The sequence below is a fragment of the Diadema antillarum genome, unplaced genomic scaffold (assembly GCF_040938485.1).
Source record: "Diadema antillarum isolate AM-2024a unplaced genomic scaffold, OU_Dant_1.0 seq00002054_RagTag, whole genome shotgun sequence".
NCBI lineage: Eukaryota > Metazoa > Echinodermata > Echinoidea > Diadematoida > Diadematidae > Diadema > Diadema antillarum.
Genome location: NW_027272703.1, coordinates 33,574 through 51,938, shown reverse-complemented (window position 1 = coordinate 51,938; position 18,365 = coordinate 33,574). Strand labels below are relative to the sequence as shown.

General features: G+C 41.6%; 1 protein-coding gene across 1 annotated transcript in view; it reads left to right on the top strand.

Annotated features, from left to right (window-relative positions):
- The window catches only part of LOC139713757 (SWI/SNF complex subunit SMARCC2-like), a 66,531-nt gene extending 51,116 nt beyond the window's left edge, over nt 1–15,415 (top strand). The window contains exons 23-26 of the mRNA XM_071625459.1: nt 2,260–2,740; nt 5,065–5,238; nt 8,394–8,522; nt 15,268–15,415. Coding sequence (XP_071481560.1) covers nt 2,260–2,740; nt 5,065–5,238; nt 8,394–8,522; nt 15,268–15,362 — 879 coding nt within the window. The 3' untranslated portion in view covers nt 15,363–15,415. The remainder of the gene's footprint in view (nt 1–2,259; nt 2,741–5,064; nt 5,239–8,393; nt 8,523–15,267) is intronic.
- Nucleotides 15,416–18,365: the final 2,950 nt, after the last annotated feature.

The window sequence follows — 18,365 nt, the reverse complement described above, 5'->3', positions numbered from 1 at the left end:
ACTCAATCCAGGTGGACTTGTCCTTTAGGTGGGTTTTACACACTGATAGCAAACAATGAAACGAATGTATTTGTCAATCTAGGAAATGCAACTTTTGAAAATTAGTACATTATACCCTGCTCATACGGTGTATTGCCTGAAGTCACATTTGTAGTAGTCCCTATTCATGATGCACGCCCTTGTTCTGTGTGAAACAAAACTTTAAAAAAAAAGTCCCTCTGTGAATTTTTGGTTCACACCATGGATGAGACACAAATGACAGTGTGCTTTCTGTGAGATCAATTTAGTACAGCAAATAGAGAGATTGAAACAAGGAATTGAGGTGGGGAAAAAAGAAAACCTTGGGAAAGTGTGAGTTTAACAAAAAAAAATCCTCCCCCCCCCCCCCCGTTATATTTGTTCATTTGGTAGCTTTACCTAATAGGTAGATAAAGAGCGTCACATGGGAACGTCACCTTTGCGTATCCACATAGAAGTACAAATTAGCAAGCATCGCTGAGATTTTTTCGATAGTTCCACTTCACAGGGAATTGGTCTTTCTGTGAATGTACGATTGCAGATTTGGCCGATGGCCTGGAAAAAAATAGATTCATTTTGTATTTTCTGTATTTTTTTTTCAAAGACCAGATCAAAAGATCGCATCAAAAAGAAAGAAAAAAAAAAAAACACAGAAGGGACAACGTGAACAGTATTCTGTGTGAAGAAATCATAATTGTTCATAATGGTTCAAGTCCCATACGTACCCATCTCATGTGTTGAGTTTGAATGGTGAACATTAGGAAGTTATTATTACCCTGTTTAATTTTTTTGTTTGTTTTTTGTTGGTGTGTTGTCTTTGAAACCAAGAATATGTGGTTTTTGTGTAAATTCAGACTTTCGACATAACTTTTGTCTGTGTTGATTGTGATAAACTTTTGTAATCAAATGATTTGTCACTGGCAGTTTTGTGGTTGATTGTCTTGTCTGGAAAGTGCTCCCAGATTCAAGGAAATTCAATTCATGTAGGACTTGATGCCTTTTAGATGAAACTGTCATCTGGACCTCTTTCCCCCTCCCCTTTTTTTCTTTTTGAAGAGATGCGCAAGAATACATGTTAGCTATAAGTGTGGTCATAATTTATTTTATATTGCTATGATGACAGAAGTTATCATTAACTGATCATGTCGTAAATGCCAAGCGAAATTTTATGTCAGGTGTGGCAATGAGAAATCAAAGTCTTGAATGCATCCATTTGCCCCTCGTGTTTGAATGCAAATATTGAATACATGATGTTTCACAAGGTGAAGATGATAAATCCCTCATTTAGATATTACATTATGACCATTATTTACTGGTTTGTTCTTTTAATGCAGTGTATTTACATGTGTGGCATCGTTAATCGTATTTCTGAGTTAAACCTCTTCACCCCACAATGGATGAGAAAGATAGCTGCTCACTACCTTTAATGCGGTATTTTTCTGTGTGTCATAACTGTAAAAGATCTTATCTCTCGTGGTTTGAATAGCTTGAGCAGATTAAGCCAATCCACCATGCTGAGTGTTTGCATAGCAAACAATGCATTGCCCCGCTTGGTTAACACCTTGACGAGACAAAATGATATTTAATTTTTCCCTCCATTTTTCTGTCCGTAACTGCACAATTTTGCATGGAGAAAACGAGATATGTGTACATGTTGTGGTTGTAGCATCAAATATACTAATGGGTAAATGACATGCTTGTGAATAGTGAAATTGTGGGTGTGCTGTTTATCTTGTCAGTTGTGAAGAAAAACAACTTTTCAGAGAAGTTTGTGTGCATTGCCATGGAAAGTAAACAATGCTGGATACATTTTGAGTGTCCTGTGAAGAAGAGTTGTATTACATTGTACTTAATTTTTACCCTAATGTACTGTACTCTTGCAGCAAAATGATGGTTGACTCCCATGAAGAAAATAAAAAAGTGACATTTTTTTTTTTAAAGTTGATGGCTGCATTGAAATTGAATGTTATGCATACATATATTTTCTTTCGGGAGAGGGGTTACACGAAAAGCAGTTTAGTAACTCATACTCATGTTTCAGCTTGTTATACTAACTATGCTAGTGTTTACCAAGAAAAACTCACTGAGTTTAACCCAGTTAAGAATTGAGATTAACCTGTTGAGGTTATCACTTCCTGTTTTAGACTGTCACAATTCAACTTGATGGCAATGTGTTTTGAATTTCATGAAAAAAAAGAATGGTGCTAGTGACCTGTTGACCTGTGTGTATTTGTCCTACAGTTGGAGTACCAGAGGCAGCAACTCCTTGCTGATAGGCAACAGTTCCACCAGGAACAGTTGAGGGTGGCCGAAATGCGGGCCCGCCAGCATGCCCAGGCCATGGCGGCCATGCAGGCCCAGTCCTCCGCTGCCGGCGCAGCCCCCAGCACCCAGACCCCAGCCACTTCCTCCCCTGTGGCCGCTCAGGCAGGCGGGGCACAACCTCTACCACAGCAACCGTCACAGCAACCAGAGCAACAGCAGCCGCCTCCGCAGCAGCAACAGCAGCAGCCACAGCCGCAACAGCAACAGCAGCTGCTGCCGGCGCAGCAACAATCAGACGCGCAGCAGCCACCCCTCCCCCAGCAGCCCATGACGACTTCCGACATGGGCCAAACGCCGACGCCCACCGACGCCGACGCAGATAGCGCAGCCAAAGCAGAGGATGGACCCGACAGTCAGCTACAGAAGTCGGTCCCTGCTCAACAGTCATCTGAACAAGGTAGAGATTGTGGACGTGGTGGTGTGTGGCAGTGTACGTGACATTGTCAATGTCAGAATAAAGCAATGCAAATGAGTTTGAGGTAGCCATTGGTGCGAATGAAAACCGAAGCGTAGGTGGATGTGTCAGACCTCGAACGCATCTCCCGTAAACGTTGTTTGACTGTTTATCTCGTCCATCTGCAAGCGCTGGACCTTTTTTCGCAATGTATTTGACGTTTGATTGCAAAATATTTGTCTCCCTACCTTGTTGAATGTCTGTTTTGTTGGGAATGCTTTTAAAAGAAATGTTGGTTCAGATTTTCAACATTGAAAATGAGGCCATTCGGTACTGCAAGGAATTAACACAATTAATGAACTCTTCACCAGTCCCTGAGCTCTGGGTAACATGCTGATGAGAGAGATAGAATTGTGTGTCGCTGACGACTCTTCTTCACACGCTGATCCGCTGATTACATTGTGTTGCAGTTGAAGAGGATGCGGCAGTCTGTGTGCAGTTTAACCCATAAGCTTCTAGGCTCTAACACTTTTTTTTTTTCTTCACAACATGAGCACATGTTGCAAGCCATGTGCTGGGAAAGGGAGGGCAGAGCAGGCTCTTCTGTAATGCTCATCGTGCTTTGGCTGAATAAAGAGAGAGAGGGGGGGAGGATGGGGTGGGGGATGGTGTCATGATGTCTACCAGTGTGTTTCTACTGCATGATATGTCCCATGTCACTGTGGAGTCCTTGATTTACATGATAATTGTCTTAAGTATACCACATGTGGTGTATGTTTGTTTATTTGGAATTGCATGTGTGTGTGGGTGCGTGTGTGTGGGTGCGTTGTGTCCATGTAAAATGTAAACCGTGCAAGGATTACACTTATTAAAATGCGTAACGTCAGCCATACAGTACACATGAACATCTTCAGCTGTAATGAAAAATACATCAGGCTGTACATTTTTGTCATAATTATAGTGAGATTATTGCATTTTTGTGGCGGGGGTATAAATGTAAATGATCTGTGGCATGCCTCGGGGAAATCTGGTATAATTTCATTGGGGTCAGCCCCAACCCAGAGTGAGTTGTCTCAGGATCCATTGTAGAAAATTGGCCATCTCTGCACAGGAAGCAAATAATCTACATTTTATGTTTATACATCAACAATTGTATGTGTTTGTGTGTGTGTGTATGTGTGTGTGTGTGTGTGTGTGTGTTTGTGTAAGTGTATATCTCTGAAATATCTCAAAGTTTATGATAAATCTTCTGTAAGCCTGAATTGGCAAGCTATCTGCCCTTCTCTCGTATAACATATAGTAGAACGGAGATGTGGCTCCATATGATAACAAACTGTCAATCCAGGGCATCTTTTCTGCATGACCTCATGCATTAACTGTGACCTCTGCTCTGAGGCAGGCGTCCATGGAATACAAGCATCCCTTCCTCATCTCCTCCCTCCTGAATCATGGGAGATTTTGTAGACCAGCGCCCCCCCCCCCCCCCCCCCCCCCGTGTTCATTTTGACACGAGACTGATCAGTGGGGGTGGGATGGGGGTGGAGGGGATTAGGGATTATCCTGGCGTGGGATTGGTTTCTTGGCTAATCCCTTCCAGCATGCTTCCTCCAGGCCTCTTGGCTCTTCCTGACGACGACACTGTGAACTTGCGCGAGGAAGTGTCGGGGAGGAAGTTTCGAATGATGTTGTTGGGTGCACACCCCGGCGTAACCATTGGCAACATGTCTTGTTTTTACACATTCAGTCACTGTGCTTCGTGCACAGTAGAGAGAGAGATAAAATTTGAGGATTTACTGTATCGACCAGTAACCAACAAGCGTTTGTTTTCACTTCCGTGCTTGATACTTAAAGGGAAGCTGGATCACTCTCATGGTGATCAGTCACTGAAAGCGTACCAATACTTGTGAGTCCCACAATATGTATTTTCCCAAGATTTTGTTCTATCTTGTCGAATCTTAGAGGGTTTAATTCTCAAGTAGCCCTTAACATTCAAACCATGGTTGATGCATTTGAAGCATACCTGAAATAAAATCAAGCCAAGAATGAACCCTCATTGTCAAATGAGATGATCATCACTTTTTGGTCTTAATGCGTAGGGTTGTTTGGAGTTGTTGTTTTTTGGTCTCACTATTTCCAAATAAAATATTTGTCTCTTTTAGATACATTCTCCCTTAAGTAATCCATGTCAAGTCTGAATGTCGTAGAAATAAGCCTTTTGTGAGTTGTGTCTTGTGTTGTAAACAAAACAAGAGAACAACAACCGCCAAAAGGAAAGAGCTCCGTCTATCCCATATCTTTGCTGTATATCCGCTTTGCCCATAATGCAGAGATCCCAGATGAAACAGTGGCATCTGCCCCGCCCGCCGCATCTCTGATGACCCAGGCACCCGCTGCCCCTCCCATGCAGGAAGCCCCGCCCCCAGAGTCCGGCGGCGCGCCCCAGGGACCGGAAGGTGCACAGGAGGAGCAGAGGGATGCTGAGGAGTCCATGGATACGAGTGGTGAGAAAAAGCTCGTTTCGATTGCCGCCGAGATTATAAATTCATTTTGTGATGTACAGGAGCTGCATATTCTATGTATACTCTGCAGAAGTGTACAGTGCTGATTTCATGGAGAGCATGTGTGACGGCCTTGCGATTTTACATCCCCTTTAAAATCTGAGTGCCATACAAGTCTAGGTTGAAAATGCTGCGGTTCAGGTGCACGCAAATGCCGACTTGCACCAACTTGCGCAAGATTTCTTTATGATTGCCTTATGTAAACCTATCTGCTTCTCTCCAAAAGATTCATATGAGATGGTTTATGTGTTGTCTGTAGCATTAGCACATGTTTTAAAACACATTTTAGCTGAACAGGCTACACACTGGGTTTAGCACTGACTTATGAGAGCAATCCTTGAGTCAGTTCCCTCATTGTTGGAACGCCCGAGCTACCTTGTAATTGGCTGCAAGACAAAGTTTGAATTTTTGAGCTGTGTGTGACATCCCCCTGACTAGAGCTTTGCGATAATCTTTATGTGGAGGTTGTGCTTTTGTTGATGCCTAGATGCTATAGGAGCTCATATGGCTTTCCAAGTATAAAAGGTTGTGACGTTTAAAGAGCCCGAGTATTGGTTCAATGAAGGGAAATCGCCCAAAGTTGCAGCTGCAGATAAATCTATCCAACCATGTGTCAAATTTCAATTCACTGCCCATTACCATGAATACTGATATCACTGCCGTTTATTTACATTCAGTGAGCCATCAGCATCATAGCATAATGTATGGCGCCAGCTGCCTTCCAGTATTCTGGTTCAGTTAATCAGTCACTTGTACAGCCCACCCCCCACCCCGGCCCACACACACACGCACTACCACTACCAAGTGCTACCACTACCACTACCATTACCACTACCACTACCATTACCATTACCATTACCATTACCATTACCATTACCATTACCATTACCATTACCATTACCATTACCATTACCATTACCATTACCATTACCATTACCATTACCATTACCATTACCATTACCATTACTATTACCATTATCATTATCATTATCGTTGCCATTTCCACCACTTCATTTTGAGAATCATGTATTGTGCTCATTCAAGTATCCTTTTGCTGGAAGTAAAGCAATTTCAGTAAGAATCTGAAGTTGAATCCTTTCGTGTGTCTAATCCATTAACGCCCACATGACCACCAGACCTAATATCTTATTGCCTTTGTATCTAATACTAACAGGAATGAAAGAGTCAAAACAAATGTGTGTTTTGACTTTAGTGAAGACAGAGATGGCCCGTGCATCAGTTCTTATAAATTTGTCCAGTCTATGGTATGTCATATGGCTCTGTAATTCTTTGTCTGATGTTCATGAAAATAGATTGATGTGAGCATCAATGGAGATGCGAGAAAAGTAGAAAGAAAATAAAATGTAGAAAAAGAAGCAGAAATTGAGGAAAAGGGGAAAGAAAAAATAGCAGAATGGCATATAGAAGAGTATGATATGTTTAGATTCTTGATATTAAATTGCAACTGATTGACAAATTACCCTACATCAACTCTTAAATGTTGGTAGAAGAAAATTGAGATGCCCTCTTTTGTTTTATTCATTTGTATGTGTACTTGATGGAAAGTGTTGTTCTTTAACTGTCTAACTTTACGGAAGATGACATGTATGGTCATTCATAGATGCAATTGGTCATGGACACAAAAATCATTTAGATCTGATGACGAAATGACAGAGTGTATTTCACGCCAAGTTGCATATGATCCACTTGAAATCCACTTAAAAAGTTAGTACCGGATAGGCATCAATCAGTGCTCTTGATCCATTTTGTGTCAATCGTCAAGCAGCAGCGAGCGACGCGGGCACGTTTCCATGTCCTGCAGTGAAACAGTCTGACCTCTGAGGGAAACTTGAGAATCGTCATGTACCAGAAGGAACTATTTCATTAGGTCTCTTTTTCCCCCCGCCCCCCTGCTTTCTTAAAAAAGAATATTAAATGCTCTGGGATATTGACCGGCGTTTGTTGCCCGCCCCAGAAAAAAAGATAGTAATCTATGTGTTAGAAAGAAAAAAAAGTATTCATTCGGACAAATGAATCACTGTTTGGATTTAGTGGGCTATGCCAATGACATTTCAAGGCGTGACTTCATGCTCCAGATAGGGACACTGACAAACATTTAGCCAAGATTTCCTACAGTGGCTGCTGGATCTATTCTCTCTCTTCCTCTCTCTCTCTCTCTCTCTCCTTTCTCTTTCCTTTCTCCTCCCCCTAGTCTACTTTCCAGATGTTCCCTTTAACCTGTTCCTTACAGAAACCTTACAGAAACCTGGTATACTAGGTTTCCATGGCGTCAACTGATATACGGGAACCTGGTATAATCCCATAATGTAGACAAGAGTGCCTACATTTGTATCCTAAATTCATGTTTATTTGTGTTTTGCTGCCCAGTAAAATGGCTTTGAAAGAAAGATTAGAGCTTCTTCTTTCAATATCAGTTGTTTACTGTATGAAAGCTGCATGTATCACAGCATTATTTGCCTTTTTACCAATGTAGTGCACGGTTATTTTGATGTAAAACTCGTGTGAAGATGTACATGGGAATCACGACTTTGCTCAGTAGAAATTCGCTTTTGCCGACCCCATTCAGGTGTTTACTTTGTGCAGAATAAAAGAGTTTTTGAGCACATCAGCACACGCTCTATTCATACCTTGCAACCGATCAATAATTTTATTGTTCCATGGCACATGTAGTTCACCATGGATAGGGGATACATGTCCTGCTTGACTGCTTTCACACAGGTGGATTACCAGCCTGTCTGTTCTCTGTCGACCTGCAAAAAGAATCTCATTTTTGGGCATTGGAGGTGCTCAGAGAATTGTGGGAGGTACGGGTTAATTACAGTAACTTCTTCAGCAACCTACACTTAGGATGGAATTTTCGTGCAAGTTCTTACTACATTTATCATTGTGCAGTATTACTGGCCTGTGTTGGAAAGATTGCAAAAATTAATATTCTGAGGAGTCCGTCAAGATACCACTTTCAAAGTTTGTTCAGCCACCTTACAGATGTTATTTGTATCATTTTCCTGTATTGCAAAAAAAAAAGTGAAATATTAGCAAACTTGCAAAATTCTTATATGCCACTTTTCCTCACTCAGAAGCACCCGTCAGCACAGAAGAGAGTGCCCCCTCTGGTGACAGCAAAGAGCCAGTTCCCCCAGCAGCCACAGAGCCTGCGCCCATGGAGACAGAGAGCAAAGAGGCTCCGCCCAGTTCTGAGGTCCAGGGTGAGTGAGTTTATTAAAGATGATGACAATCCACACCAACAACAGTGATGATGATGTGTGTATGTGTGTGTGTGTGTGTGTGTGTGTGTGTGACTGTGCTTGGGGTAATTTGTGCAGATTTTTAAGTGCATTCTTAACTCCATGACTGGAGCAGCGTGTGTGATCTGTTGTTGTTTTGTTTTGTTTTGTTTTGTTTTGTTTTGTTTTTAGATGTTTTTTTGTTTTTGTTTTTGTGTATGTGTGTGTAGATTGGATGAGAAGGGCATCTTTTGCGCATGCTCACCTGATTGTCAAGTTAGTGTGAATTGAAAGAGATGGGAGTATGGCTGAAAATAGGAATTAGCCATACTACCACTGTGCAAAACCAAGTATCATTTGGTATTCCAATTTATCTAATTAGTGATGTTGCAGGTGACCCACATGATGTTGGAAAACCACAAGACAAAATCATGGTAGCTCTTCCCCTTCCCCCCACCCCCACCCCCAAGTGCGCCGATCTTGAAGCCAGGTTGAATGTATGATGCATGAATGCGTATTCAACGTGCTCGTCATGTCAGCAGTCTGCATATGAGTTAGGATTCAGCTCCCTGTCCGCTCTGGAACCACTGGTGGGTGACTAGCAGCGCAGAAGAGGGGCAAAAACTCTTTGCCTGATGCATTCCAGCGGGCGGTAGAGACATGGTGCAGTGATCTAGGTGGCGACCCAGTGGAGCCGGTGAAGAATGAAATAGAAGTGGGAGTGGTAGAGTGACAAATTTCCCCTCATGAACAAAAAATGAGTAAATTCTTGTTGGTTAAGCAAGTATATTGCAGTGCAGCCAGTTTGACAACCTGGGGGTGTGAGGCTTCCTCTCCCAACATTTGAGTACAGAGCGCCCCCAAATCTTTTTGGATGCTTGTTCTCTTTTTTTTTCTCTCTCTTTTTTTTTTCATGGTCATGCTGGGTTCTTGCTTTTGGGACAATAGGACCGTTATATATTGCCCTAATATCTTCATGCTTATATACAATGTATATATGTTTCTTCTTTCTTTTTTACTTTTGCGAGGGGGTTTAGCTTACCTGGCTCAAGTGAGATATTGTGATCTTTCACCATCCACTGTGCATCATGTGTCAACTTTTTATTATTTTTGTCTCCTTCAAAACTAATGGCTAGATTGTGACCAAACTTGGTAGGAATCAACGATCAAGGGACGGGAGCGTAAATTGTGCAAATGGTTGTAGTAGCATACCAAGGGAGTCCCTACGGTGAGGCCTAAATGTCCCGAATTAGCTACCTGTAGGTTTTATGATTTTCGACAATTTCGTCTTCTTAAGAACTGGTGGCTGAATTTGACCAAAATTGGCAAAAATCATTTTTTTTTTGGGGGGGGGGGGGCAAAATTTGGAGAGTGTTGCTCATAGGGCTTGCAGCAATCCCCAATCTCAAGATTTTTTAGATAGAATGCCTCAGGTAGATTGCCATGAAGGCCAAGTGCAATACTCAGATGAGTGCTAGACCCACATCTCTCTTGTGTTAAAGATTGCTCTGGTAGAAATTGATTGAGGTGTTATTATTAGTCTAGTAATTTCAGCCCTACCTTACTTGTAGTAGCACCAAATTGATAATGGCTTTTAGATTGTTGTTTGTTTGTTGTTGTTGTTTTTTTCTATCAATACTGATTATGTGTCCTTTATGGTTCCGTATACATCTGTACACATGACATGGAACAGTGCGTGGTTATTGTGGCTATTTTATGATGTGACATACATGGTATGTGCCCGTACTCGTCAGCCTGAGCGGGGAAAAGGGGGAAGGGGGTAAAATGCAAATATACACACACATCTCTGATGTGATGTTTTAAATTTATTCATTGTGACAGGATGAATGGATGAGTTATGTGCTGAGTCACTGGGGATTGTCCATGCCTGTAGGGTGAGACTATCAGACCAAATCGGACTGAACCTTTTTGTATGCATCTTAGAGCGATTTCTACAGAAGCGTTTGAATTTTATTCAGGCTTTTTCTCTCGCTTTCTAGAGCTGTATGACACTACAGATGAACCAAGTTCTTGAGCAGGTTGACTTGCTCAACTTTACCTGTGTTCTTTCCAGCACTATTTCTGAGATAGATTGAAATGTCACCCCTTTTTCCAGGAGATTGGATTTCTTTGTGTTTGTTTGTTTGTTTGTTTTTTCAGGGGGGTGGGGTGAGGGACAGTGGCATTTGTGTTGGATTTGGGGAACCTTTTCTTGTGTTCTTGTACACACCATCTGAAGTCGCGGCGCACAAAATGTCTTCGTACTTCATTGATTCCCTGTGTCAAATGTAGCTTATAAATCATTCGGCCCAGTGGACTACGAGAATTCTTGATCCATACATCTCAGAGGACGTGTGAATCACGATAGAATAGTGTGGGGTGTTGTTGTCATGATAGTGAAACCAAAACAGAAAACGCGCCAGCAAAGCACATTCATTCCCTGTTTGGGGGCTATAGAATTTGTTCAAATTTTCAATAAAAATTTCTATGAATTGTGTACCAAAGTATTTCCACAGTGTCTCTAATTTTCATTTATTATTGGAAAATTGAGCAAAGAAAATGGGATTCCATAATTTTCATTTACCAGTTAATGTGGCCCAATGTAGGGTAGTATCTTCCATCCAGTTGACTGCTGTAGTGATATATATATTATAAATCCTTGGGATCAATCACATTTCTTGTTAATTAAGATAATATACCTGGATAGTATGATATTCCAAGATTGCAAAAAAAAAAGTGAAATAGAAGGAAAATTGAAGACACGAGGCCAGGGATATTATTTTGTCTGTACTGAAATTTTGTTACATCAGTGTTTCTCATGTGAAGTAAGTCTACAGTGTTCGCATTGCTTGTATAGTTGACCCTCCCTAGTGGGTGCAGATTTAGCAGCAAAGAATGATGGGCTAGATTCCCTTCACCCCAGATAAAGATAGACTTTATGATGTAAGATTTTGGTCTTCCAGGAATGTCTGTGTAAATCATACTTTTCATGCAGTCACTGATTTGATGTTTTTGTTGTTGTTGTTGTTGGTTTTTTTTTGGGGGGGGGGATATTGTATATCCTTTATATGAGTCAGTGTTTAACGCCTGTGCTTCCCTTTACAAACTGATGTTTCCTTCTTGCTGCTACATGTTTCTTGTTTCCGTGAGGCATGGTATCATGATATGACGATGAATATTCAGAATGCACTTAGGAAACGGGATGTGAAGCGTTCTGTTTGAAAGTCAAGAGAAGGGATTGTTTGGATAGACTCTACTGCCCAGGATGTATTTGGTATAGTAGAATGAGTCGCAAATAAAAAACACAAAATCCAGAAGATGGGCAGAAGGGACATTAGCATGGTGATTGTTTCGGTACATTGGGTCTCAGGCTGCACTGAGGTTTGAGGAAGTGTGGGTGACCTTTTCTGAACTTGCCATTCTGTGATGGCTATCTGGTCATGGGGAGGACTTTTTGTCTCATGATGCATGATTTTTGTCTGTGTCTGTTTCTCTGTTGTTTGTCTGTATGTGTACAATTTGTGTGTGTAACGTGTGAGTGTATGTACATCACTATGTGTCTCCTGTTGGATGTTGTGTGTGTGTTTTGTTGGATTTTGTGTGTTTATGTATCTGTGTGTGTTTAATTGAATATTGTGTCTTTTATAAGGTGTTGTGTGTGTATGTGTCTGTGTGTCTTTTTAGCTCACCTGAGCCAAAGGCTCAAGTGAGCTATTGCGATCGCCCTTCTTCCGGCGTCCGTCGTGCGTCGTCCGTCGTCCGTCGTCCGTCGTGCGTCGTGCGTCGTGCGTAAACTTTTTACATTTTCATCTTCTTCTTGAAAACCCCAGGACCGATTTTCATCAAACTTGGCAGGTAGCATCCCTAGGGGGTTAGGAACTCAATTTGTTAAAATGGGCACCATGCCCCACCCAGGGGGCCCCCAGGGGGGCCCAAACCCCCCAAAATTAAGGAATCTGTAAAAATCTTCTTCTCTAGAACCAGAATTGATAGAGCTAAGTTAATACTATGAGTTAGTACATTGATGACTGTAGTTTCAAGTTTGTTCATGGCAGAGTCAGGGGTGCCCCCCTTTGGGACCCAGGGGAGGGGGGTGGGGAAGGGTTCTAATGGGGCCTAAATTGTACATTTTCATCTTCTTCTTGAGAACCCCATGACCCATTTTCACCAAACTTGGCAGGTAGCATCCCTAGGGGGTTAAGAACTCAATTTGTTAAAATGGGCACCATGCCCCACCCAGGGGGCCCCAGGGGGGCCCAAACCCCCCAAAATGAAGGAATCCGCAAAAATCTTCTTCTCTAGAACCAGAAGTGATAGAGCTAAGTTAATACTATGAGTTAGTACATTGATGACTGTAGTTTCAAGTTTGTTCATGGCAGAATCAGGGGTGCCCCCTTGGGACTCAGGGGAGGGGGTGAGGAGGGGTCCTAATGGGGCCTAAATTGTACATTTTTATCTTCTTCTTGAGAACCCCATGACCCATTTTCACCAAACTTGGCAGGTAGCATCCCTAGGGGGTTAGGATCTCAATTTGTTAAAATGGGCACCATGCCACACCCAGGGGCCCCCCAGGGGTCCCAAACCCCCCAAATGAAGGAATCTTTATAAATCTTCTCTAGAATCAAAAGTTATAGAGCTGAGATAATACTACAAGTTTGTTCATAGGAGATCCAGGGGTGCCCCTCTTGGGTGGGGGGGGGGGGGAGGGGGGGGAGGGGGGGGGGAGGGGGGGGGGTGGTTGGAAGGGTCCAAATGGGGGCCTGAATTGTACATTTTCATCTTCTTCCTGAAAACCTCATGATGGATTTTTGTCAAACTTGGCAGGTAGCATCCCTAGGGGTCAATATCTCAATTTATCAAAATGGGCACCATGCCCCACCCAGAGGGCCCCTGGGGGCCCCAATCCCCCCAAATTAAGGAATCTTAAAAAAATGGGCCCTTGATATTGTACATTTTCATCTTCTACTTGAGAATGCCTGGTCAAATTTTGGTAGAGCTGTGAATGATTTAGATTAGTGACTGCGTGAAAGGTGAACTTGCGATACTCAGGTGAGCGCTAGACCCGCGGGTCTCTTGTTTTAGATGCTGTGTGTGTGTAAATGTATGTGTCTGCGTGTCTTGTTTTGGATGTTGTGTGTGTGTGTGTGTGTGTGTCTTGTGTCGGATGTTATGTGTGTATTCATGAGTCTGTGTGTCTTGTTTTGGATGTTGTGTGTGTGTGTGTGGCTGTGCATTGTATGTATGTCTGTTTGTGTATGTGTGCACTATTCTGAGCTCTCTTGGTGCTCTCCTTGCTTCTCATATTCATGCCGATTCAAAATTTTTAGAAGTTTATGATTGCAATTGACTTCAATTCACCTACACCCAGGGTAAGACACCAATGTACAGTTGTATGTCACAGTGCATGTTTTTTACATTCAAGATCAGTTTCAGGGCCAAGGGGGGGGGGGGGGGGAGGAAGGATTTAGGCTTCCAGGAGCTGTTATCAGCAGTGTGCTCATATGATGTTGACAGTGGTCACAGTCACAGATGGACACTATGGCTACTCCATGGGATTCTATATTCTTTCCTGCGATGTGCACCTGTAATGGGAGATGGGAGATGGTGCGTGCATTCATGCGTTGCGATAGCGAGTTGAGCTGTTGCTTCGTCAAACATCCCGGCACTATGCACTTTGAATGACTCTTCTTTTGTGTCGGGTGTTCTCACGATTGATTTCACCTTCCAAACCCGGTGAACGGCGAACGGCAGAGGGGGGAAAATCGGCGAGTCCCTCTTTCCGTGTCAGGAGTCGAGGAAGAATCCAGAGAATTGATTGACCTTTTCGGGAATGGCGTGCCAAACAGGACGTACCCATGCTCTGCTAATATGTTGCCAATATGCATTAATTTGCAGTTAATGAGCGGAGTGCGCATTGGTTCACATCTCCATTAGGACGGCACCACAATGAACAGTCGGGGCAAATTGATGTCCAAATGCCTTGTGATTATTCCTGTATGTTCTAGGGATCCCCCCTCTTTTTTTTCTTTTTCTTTTCCTTTTTTTTTTGTCAGTGGATGGGGTGGGAAGGATTGTTTTTTACCGTAGACATGTGTAGACAAATTTCCTGGGGGCAGTAAGTTCGTTTGGGCATATCCGATTTTTATTACACCAAGGTTAGGAAAATGACCTACTGTGGGAAATATATTGGAAATTGTATACTGGTATATATATTACTTATCTTTCAATATTGTCATTACTTCTTTCACCGTACTGCATGTTGTGTGCAGTACTCATATGCAGACCCTAAACACGTCTACTTGACTGACCCCTCCACTACTTTATACTTTGTAATTGTCAAATATGTTTTGAAAATGTGATGTTGAAATCATGTCCATTCCAGTTATGTTCATTCTATAACATCCCATAACTTATCATTTAATTTCATGTTCCATATTTCTATCCCATATGCATCCGTTTATGTATATTTCTTTATTACTCTGTCTGATTATACCAGACTGATAAAACTGATAACAATTGTTAAAAACTTCTATACGTATATCTGGCATCCTGTAAGAGCCTGTGTCATCATTTATCACACTTACTTGTATACATATATTTACACATTGTGTATGTTTCCCCATGTGTATATTGTTTTGATTGTTGCATAATATTTCTCTGCAATATGGAGGTCAACTCTTTGCTTGATCGAAAGTGGTCTTCTCCTTCTTCTTCTCCTCACCCACAGCTGAGTCCGAAGTAAGCGAGCCCAGCAGGGAGGAAGGGGAGGAGTCAAAACCGCAGCCAGCCGAACACAGCACGGAGCAGGAGCCCTCGACGTAGCGCCAAATTCCCCGACACCCCCCAACGTGACTTCATCTCGCCAAGTTGTAACTCTCTGACAATCCCTATGCCACCTGCATACGTTGCAACCCTGCTCAGTGCATCTATTCTCGCGAACCAGACTAGTTGCAATGATGCATGGAGACTGTTCTTCTATTCTTTACCTTTGGAAAGTAGTGCACCACTGGTTTTTTGTTGTTGGCTTTTTTTTTCCAACTCCTCACATATATAGTGCTAGTAGTTAACCACTTAGCTACAAAAATCAGGAATACTTGGAGACTTCAAATTGAAATGTGTCAGAAATGTACAGCCTTTTCGTAACTATCTGCTTAGCCTAGCAATGTTTGTTTGTTTGTTTTTGTTTCTGTATGTAACTTGTAAATAATTTTTCCGTAGTATTATTCAGTGTAATGGTACTTATTTAAACCTGATGATAGATTGCTTGTTCCATTTCAAGAGGCCAGGGACATCAATCAGACATTTTTTTCCAATTATTATTATTATTTTTTGCTCTGTACCCTGTGCAGACATACAAAGCTGGAAGAGGTATAGGCAGAGTAAGGCTTTGTGGAAATTGATCTGATTCTAGTGTCTGTTGTTCCTGCTTCTATTGAGGCAGGCATGTAGCCGATGCTACCTTGGCCCTGTTGTTACAGGGAATTACCGGTGTCTGTAAGATATTCATCGACTGTAACTCAAGTTGGTAAACTGTTAATGTTGAAAAAAAAAGAAAGATATAAAGAAACATACAAAAAATCACAGCTCTGAATTTTTGGTCCTGTGGTTAGTGGTGCATTCCAAGGGTTGTTATGTAGTGTTGCCTTTTTCTGTCTTTCTCAAGTCAGGTACAATGACATTAACATAAGAAAAAAGATGTGTTCTGACGTACCATGATAGAAAAGAAAGAAGTAATACAAACATCTCAAAGAGCCTGTACCCCTGTATTGAAGCAAGTTTTGGACTGATGTCAATGTTCTATTTATTATGAGGTATGTTGAGCGTAAAGTCATGTCAGGCTCTCAGTTGAACCACTGGTGAACTCATGTGTTTCCTTTGACTGTTCGTAATGTTTCGTTCGATGAAGGAATTTGTCGTTGGCTCTTGATGAGGTATGCCCTTCTCAAAAAATGAAAGTGATGTTAAAGGGGCACATCCTACACAGACCAAATCATGTATCGTTGGCTGATAGTGTTGATATTAATAGTCAGTTTCACGCAGTGCAAGAAGCTTCACAGGGCAAAAAATAGAAGCCTTTTTTTTTCATCTCCAGTTGTTTCCATACAATTTACCTGACAGATACAGAAGTAAATGGCACAGTATCAAAGATGCTGTTCATTACATACAAGAAGAATTAGACCTGTGGGACTTGAGGTCTTGGCAGAAAAAGGGAAAACCCGTGAAAAGAGAACAGAAACCATGGTTGCATTTTTATGTTTTGCCGACATGGTGTAGAACTCATTTTATGTCTATTTCAGTAAGGTTTGAAACTCACCAAGCATACCATAATGAAAGAATGGTAGGTAAACATGAGTACGCGTGTACTCAGAGAAGAATGTTACCTATGATGGGCCTCTTGTGAAACTATGATGAAAGGATTTTTCTGCATTGTTTGTTTGTTTGTGGGTCGTTCTTTAGGGGGTGATTCTTTCTATTGGCCAAAGGGTTTTTCAAGAAAGCAGGCATTGTTACTGGTTGGCTTAATCTTTTGCCCCTTATGTAAATGTATCAAAGGGGAAAAAACAGTGTTGCAGGGGGAAGGGGTTGAAATTTTGATAATGTCATTGTATGCTATAAATATTGTGCTTAGTTTTTCTTTCCATGTTGTTTGTGCATGTATTTATAAACCACAAGATGAGTTTCAAGTTATCTGGAAGAATGGACTGTGGTTGTTTTGATCCCTGAAATGCAGAATTGCCTGAATCAAAATCTTGATTCCGTACCCAGCAGCCAGATGCAAGAAGAGGTCAGGAGAATGTTGACTGTTATTCTCACTTTTGATTACTTGTCTGAAGAGAATAAAATTACCAAATCTTGAAAATAAATGCATCTTTTTGTACAAAAGAAAAAAAAAGTGTTCATAGTCTTGGTTGTCTGCGTGCTTGTCTTTTTCTTGCCTTTGTCTAGAAAGAATTGTGCAAGAACTAGACGTGTGTACACATATCATTATCACATTTACATTGATTTACCGGTATACAGTGCACTCCCGTTATAACGAGCACGTGTATAACGAAATTCTGGTTACAACGAAATAAAAATTCAGGCCTCAACATTATCCGCTCTATGTATGTATATTGTTTATTTGTTCGGTTATAACGAAATTTCGATATAACGAAAGAAAACCGCCGGTCCAAAGACTTCGCTATAATGGGAATCCACTGTATCACATTTGCATGGATTTATAGAACATAGCGTGAAATGAGATGAGGAAGATATGTAACCATTCTAGAGTGGACTCCCGTTATAACAAAGTCCTCGGGACCGGCAGTTTTATTTCGTTAAATCTAAATTTCGTTATAACCCAACAAATAAACAATAAAAATACAAAGTATGGGTAACATTGCGGCCTGAATTTTTATTTTGTTGTAACCGGAATTTCGTTATAACCGTGTTCGTTATAACGGGAGTGCACTGTAGTATGTTGACATTATGATTTGAGTAATAAGAGTTGTGGTACATGTACAAGTATAGAGAAAGAGAAGAGGAAAGAAAGAAAGGGAAGAGTAGAAGAAAAAGGTGACAATAATTCTAATCAGATATTTTGATGATTAGCTGCAAAATAATGACCAACATGCCACATTATTGGTTTGATTGTTTATGTGAAGATCATTACCTGCCAGAATAGATGAGGCTAAATTACAGATCATTTATGATTCATCATGTGGTGTACACGGCTGCAGCCCCTTACTCCCCCTCCCCCCCCCCCCCCCCCCCCCCACACACACACACATACATATAACACATTATACACAATTTTGGCTATCATGAAGATTAAATAAATGAAAA